This window comes from Lycium ferocissimum, chromosome 8, assembly GCF_029784015.1.
Source record: "Lycium ferocissimum isolate CSIRO_LF1 chromosome 8, AGI_CSIRO_Lferr_CH_V1, whole genome shotgun sequence".
Taxonomy (NCBI): Eukaryota; Viridiplantae; Streptophyta; class Magnoliopsida; order Solanales; family Solanaceae; genus Lycium; species Lycium ferocissimum.
Window position 1 is genome coordinate 43,157,205 of NC_081349.1, and position 6,822 is coordinate 43,164,026.

Genomic DNA, 6,822 nt, shown 5'->3' on the forward strand with positions numbered 1-6,822 from the left:
CTGAGACGAAACAAAAATCCTGGAAAAAAAGCCCAAATATTTACTAAACAATGATTAGCTATAATTAATGGAGTACTAGTAAGTCATAAAAGTAATTCTTTTACCGTAAGGAAAATTTCATTAACTGATTTAACCTTTAGGTGATACAATATGATTATGAAACTAATTGAGCATCACTTTATTTGACTTAAACAGCTCAGCAATCTGTGATTCTTCATTTTCAACTTAAAATTTGGATTACAATCCAACCTATATAACAGGATATGGAACCGGCCATTTATCAAACCGAACCGGGCCGGTTCGAACCCTAGCAATCTCAAGCAAAGGAACAAACCCATAAGAAGCAGCTTATTTACATGACTGATCTAAACCTTCAAAATCCACTTCAGAAATCACCATTACAATCTCATCCAACCGAAATAAAATAGGACTATTAGATAATAAGTAAAGATAAAATAAAAAAATAAAAATAAGATAACAATCAGTCGGGACGTTTCGTCACTACATTTATAGGTACAATAAAATCAGTGACAATCAAAACAACAACAACGTACCCGTGAAATCTCACATGGCCGGTTTGGAAAGGGTAAAGTGCATGCAGATCTTACCTCTACCATGTAGAGGTTGTTTCCAAAAGACCATTGATTTAAGAAAAAGCATTAAGAAAAAAATCACATAAGAACAAGCAATTCAAAGCAGTATGAAAATAAAATAGTGCAAGATCAAAGTCCATGATAAACAATCCAAAAAAAGAAATAAATAAATAAATAAAATACTCGAAGTACCAGAAATAACATATAGTAACTAAGTGACAGTTAAAATAAACATTATATTTAAACTGAGGACCATCCAAACATGGTGTAAGCAAGAAAGATGAGCATTAATATTTTTCAAATTCCAACGTCAATTTCATTAATTCAAGCTATTTTTCATCATCAGAATCATTCCTAAAAGAAAAGAAAAAAAAAGTAAAAAAAAAAATCACCAACATCTCTTTGGAACCCAGCAAACCTTCATAAAACCAAATTTCTGAGTTCACAAATGGTTGAAAAATAACATCCAAAAAAACAAAAAAAAGATAACACCTTCCTAGAAACTAAACAAAAGGTTAGGCCAAGGAAAAATAAAAACCCCTAAACCTAAACCTAAATCTCCCTCCTCAAGAACCGGAACAAACCGAACCGGCCGGTTCAAACTCTAGCATTTTCAACCAAAGGAACAAACCCATAAGAAGCAGCTTGTTCTTTACAAGATTCAAAACCCACTTCAGAAATCACCATAACAATCTCATCCAACCTTAAAACACCATATCTCTGTTCATCATTTTCAAGCAACTTCAACATTTCTTCAAAAAACTCAACTTCACATGGCAAAACCAAACCACCAGTGTGTTGATACCCAAACTCCTCTTCAGCCTTATCAAGAATAGATATAAAAACCGGTAGATTCAAGAACCGGGTTGGAATAACGAATCGGCGTCGTTCATGACCTACATAAACCGCTAATGAACCGGAAGGTGTACGTTTCCGATTCGAACCGGCCGGTTCTTCGTCTGATGAGGAGTAAGAGAGGACAGAGCGGTTCTTCCAACGTTTGACTACTTGTTTGAGACGGACAATTTGGGTAATGATGTGAACTTTCTTGATGGTGGAAGACATTGTTGTTGTTTGAGGTGGTTTTTAGCTTCTTCTAGGTATGTGTGCAAGAGAGAGGAGAGAGTGAGGGAGAGAGCGTTATTGTGGGGTTTGTTGAGAGATTTTATAGGAGGAGTGAGCGGTAGTAAAGTGGCAGTTGAAGACTTTTGGGGGATGCCTAGAAGACCGGGCGTGGAGTGACAGGGTATAGATACTTATTTACATCTTACATCAAATTAATATAATTTATTATAATTAAGTAATTTAATATAGTAAATATATTTACAAATCATGATTAACTAGTGTTATCATATATTCATACACATGACTTGCATCAACTGATTTGATATAAACATCCGATGCTGATAAATTTTTACTGTAGAATATGTGGAACAAAGTTATTACACTCTATGTTTCAATTTATTTATCTGGTTTTGATATAGTACAGAATTGCACAGTTTGCTCTTCAAGTGGATTGATATTTAATTTTAACCCTTCAAATGAGTTGGTCTCTAATTTTTTACTTCAAAATCAAACTTATGCTTAGCGGGACAATTTTTTTTTTTAAAGGCGCTGATGTAACTTGTGGACAGTGACATACACAGAATTTTTTGTAAGCGGTGTCACATTTTAAGATGGAATTAAATAAATAAAGCATGATAACATCATATTAAAAAGGACCATAACATAAAAATAAAAATAAAATGAAAAAACACAACTCATGCATATTATATATTAAAAATAACTTCACTAGAAATAATACTAAGCGCATTTTTTATACAAGGCACCAAACTAATAAACTCATTATTTATTTGATTCCGCTTATCGTTCTTAATCAATTTCATTGGTGCGAGAAAGAAGATGAAAGAAAAGAAAAAAGAATAATAGCACAACTAAAAAAATAGCAACATGCCAACATCTTTCCTGAATGTAAATAATTTATAGTTAACCAAAAAATGATCCTAGACTTATTGGTTAAATATGTTATTTACTTCAAAGACGTTATATATGATTACATTAAAGAGGTTAACAGTTCGAATTTGGACACCACTGATGTATTTCTTTACTTCGAAGAGATCAAAACCTGGACAGGTATGTCCAAAACTTTAATAACACCAAAATGTAGCTGTAGAGGGTCGACCTTGCGACCAATGGTAGAAAACTGAGGTGCTTGACCATACGAGCGGCATAGGCCTTCATGTTGAGCGATGTCATTTTTTTTTTATCTTATTTTTTTCTGCCTTTTAATTATACTAGCATACTAAGTAAAATTTTTCGACGAAGCCGTGTCACGTGACACCCCTGAGCCTAAGGTAAATCCGCCCCTGCTTGTGGATATTATGATGCGTAACTTCTGCCCTATAGGCATAAGTTTGATTTTAAGTGACAAAAATTAAAGACCAACATAAAATAGGGCCAAAAGTGCAAATGACCCGAAAATAAATAAGACTTGAATCTTGTGATTTTAAATTAAAGATATGTATAATTTATCGAAATGTTCTTTAATCATGTGATCTTAAAACAATATGTCACGTAAAAAGTTAGAATTAAAGAGTTGCTAAAAAATGAAGAGACATTTAAACGAATTAAAAGGGAAAAAAAGACAAATAAATTGAAACCGAGGGAGTAAAATTTATCATTATTTCGTAAAAGAAATGTGGAGAAAATCTCGGAGTCATTTGATACATGGGATAAGAATAATAATTTCAGGATAAAACTTAATATTAACTTTATTCCAGTGGCGGAGCCACAGTGTTCAAGACGGGTTCGGTCGAACCCACAAGCTTTTGTTCAAACCTTATATTTGCCCTAAGAAATTCATGTAATATGTATAAATTAGTAATTTAGAACCCAGTAACTTAAAGGGTTTGAATTCGGGCATGGCGCAAATTAAACTCATCCATCTCTTCATTCTATATTTGATTTGAAATATTAGCTAAAACAAATTCTTAGTAATTAAAGAAATATTTTTCTTAATTACCAAATGAACTCTTTACAAAACAAGGGTGAATTTAAGAGGTTTTATAGTAGTAGTAGCAGAACGTTAGAGACTTTTTGGGATGCCTGGAAGACATTGTGAGGAGTGATAGGGTATGTGGAAGAAAGTGTACTAGAATTTTGGTTTCACTTTATTATTATGATGATAAGGTAAAGAGAAATGTGGAGAAAATTTCGTGATTCGTCATCCAAGTATTTGTTTGCTGCATCTTTGTTGCTAGAAAGTCTTTTTTTAAAACAAATTATCAGATAAAGTTCATTTAATTATTTATCAGCTCAATTAAAAGTCACTCTTATATATATATATATGTGTGTGTGTGTGTAACTGTTACAAAAAAATTAAAAAAGAAACGTAATCATAATATCGTAAACGGCAACTTAGGTTAGTGTTATGATGTCAAATCGAAAAGAGGTCTTTGAAATTGTCACATATAAATATATTTAAAACAAGTGTTCCTTAATATCAAATTAGAGATCCGAGCTCCGAATTTATTTATTTTTTAAAAAATCTTTGGTAGATAGCACTTTCCTTACACGATTGGAATCTAGTACAGTCAAGGCCCAATACGGATATCAAACATTGACTGGGAAACCAAAAAAATAATTGATTCGCCCATCCTTTTCAAGATACAATTACTACTGGATATAGTACTATTCAAATGAAATAATAATTACCCTTACCCAATTAATATTGCTTAAACGTTGTAGTTACTAATTCACCACAGGATGTGGTGTAGGAAGTGGGGGCTGCTACTTCCTTAACCAGAGGTCTTGGATTCGAACTTTGGGTATGAAAAAATTCTTGATAGGGAGTGCTATGTATCATACGCGGCGCGTATCCAGATATAGTCGGGCTCCAATGTGGATACCAATTATCGAGTGGAAAACCAAAAATATAATTCTTTCAATATTCTTTACCAATTTCTTCTCAGACAATCAAGAAGAAATTCCAAATGACCTTCGTAGCTCGAAACATTAAAAAAGAACAGGGTATTATGGAAATAATAAATATGGATATTATTCTCAGTTCATTTCCCCCCCTCCCTATTTGAAGTGGATCATCATGTAAACTTGTAATTATATGTCATTTGGCCTATAATTAACTGTTAACAATTAAAACTTTAATTTATTTCATATACAACTAATCAAATCAAAGTTAGTCTTTACCGTGTAATGAGATTATTCAAATATATCAAGAAAAGCAGGGCTTAACAGATTGTCAGCTTGTCATTGAGATATAGGGAGATAATTCATTCATGGAAAAACACTATTTTAGTACTTCATTCGATTTATTTTGCTTCTCTTCTGTTTGCCCTATAAAAGCATTATTTAGTACTTTATTCGATTTATTTTTGTCATTGAGATACTAAATTATCTTTATTTATTCTTTAATTTTAATTTAATATTATTCTTTCTTTCACCATATTAAATTCTCTGTATTATTTATATTTAAGTAAGCATAAAGATAAAAGAAAATTAATTTTATCTTAATTTTTCAAAATAACATGTGTTTTTGACCAGTTATTTAATAACAAATAACAAGTAAATAAAAGATTGATTTCTACTAAGTTGAGTCTGAATTGTAATAGAGGACCCCACTGAAGTTATTAATATTGGCAACTACTTCCTTCATTTCAAAATAAGTGAATTTTTTGAGACTTTTTCTTTGGTCCAAAATAAGTGAATTGTTCAAACTTCAAAGTCCAAGAGGTCATTAATTAAATTCTTTCAAAGTTACCCCTCTTTTCAATTTTTTTTTCATATTCCAACACTCAATATTTCAATCTTTAAAAAAAGTTTGGGAAAAGACATATTCCAACACTCAATATTTCAATCTTTAAAAAAAAGTTTGGCAAAAGACATAGGGTAATGTAGTCAAGTGACTATTTCATTAATGTTATTAATTAGATTTCTTAAAGAATGTGTCACGCATCAAAAATTCAATTATATTGAAATATTATTTGAACATTTATCAAATATTGCTTTGTTGTCAATTATATAGCACGTATTGAACACTTGAGTTCATGACTTTAATACTTTTGCTTGATGTTTTTGAACTCTAAATCATTGAGCCGAAAAACCCCTCTTTGAGTTTTATATAGTTACCGTAGATTTTCAGATTCAATGAATGCACACTAGCTTGATAGCAATGGTTACTTCAGAGAGTAATCACATTGACTCGTAAAGTTTTGACTACTTAACGGTTCCATTTTCTAATACTCCCCATGCTTTTTTCTTTTTACTTATTTTTTTGATTTGACACTTATTTTTAAAATTATTTGTTAAGAGAGATTGTCTTTTGAAAAATTAATCCAAACACACAGTTTGCAGGTTTATTGAATTCGTTTCACTAGTCTAATAATGCAGTCACATATTAAACACGAATGACACGAAATAGCCACAATTTATGATTGTACCTTCATTACAACAGTTTATTTATGCTTTGGGGGAAGAATCTCTAATAGAATCTTCAGAGGAACTTTGTAGAATTAGAGAAGGAAAAAGGAGAAGTTTTTGTCTATGTTAGGGAGAAAAAGCACAGAAGTCTCCCTATTATTTAACAGACACAAGAGACCGGCTCAGGAGGAATCCTAACCATTGTCCCTTTTCATCCTTTTAATATAAATTAGATATATACAAATATATATTTATTTCTTAGTTATTATTTATATGGATCCGGGTTGACCCACATGCACTACTAAAAATTACTATTTTCTCACTGAAATTTCCCACTGAAAATTGTTCAGTGGCTATTCCCACTGAGCATTGGTGAGAAAAACTTAAATAGCAGTGTTTTCACATGAAAAAAGTAGGAAGTTTCTCCGTGTTTCAATGAGATCCTATTTTCCACCATGCGTTTTCCCAGTGAGCTAATTCAGTGTGAATGAGATGGGAAAATCATGTCTTATATAATAAATCTCTCACTGAATGTCGGTAGGAAAACCTCTATTTCTAGTAGTTATGGATGACCCAATCCAATTTCCTTTAGTCTTACTAAATTTCTCATACTAATTATGTTTTGAAAATTTAAATTTGACTACTAATGCTTTGTATACTTATTGATAAGGACTACTCCATAGTTGCAATTTTTGTATTTTGTTTTTTAAAGTCTAATTTGAATAAGAATGCATCTTTCTATATTTAGTACATTTTAAATTTCACATTTTTACTTTATAATAAATTACACACC

At 31.4% G+C, this 6,822-nt stretch overlaps 1 protein-coding gene across 1 annotated transcript; it reads right to left on the reverse strand.

Moving 5' to 3' along the window:
• Positions 1 to 886: 886 nt before the first annotated feature.
• Positions 887 to 1,760, reverse strand: LOC132068542 (auxin-induced protein 6B-like). The gene has a single exon (XM_059462163.1). It carries the CDS (start codon positions 1,656 to 1,658, stop codon positions 1,191 to 1,193), a length of 468 nt encoding a protein of 155 aa, XP_059318146.1. The 5' UTR covers positions 1,659 to 1,760; the 3' UTR covers positions 887 to 1,190.
• Positions 1,761 to 6,822: the final 5,062 nt, after the last annotated feature.

Excerpts from the sequence above, each read along its gene's own strand:
- LOC132068542 (XM_059462163.1), bottom strand. The coding sequence starts at position 1,658 with ATGTCTTCCACCATCAAGAAAGTTCACATCATTACCCAAATTGTCCGT.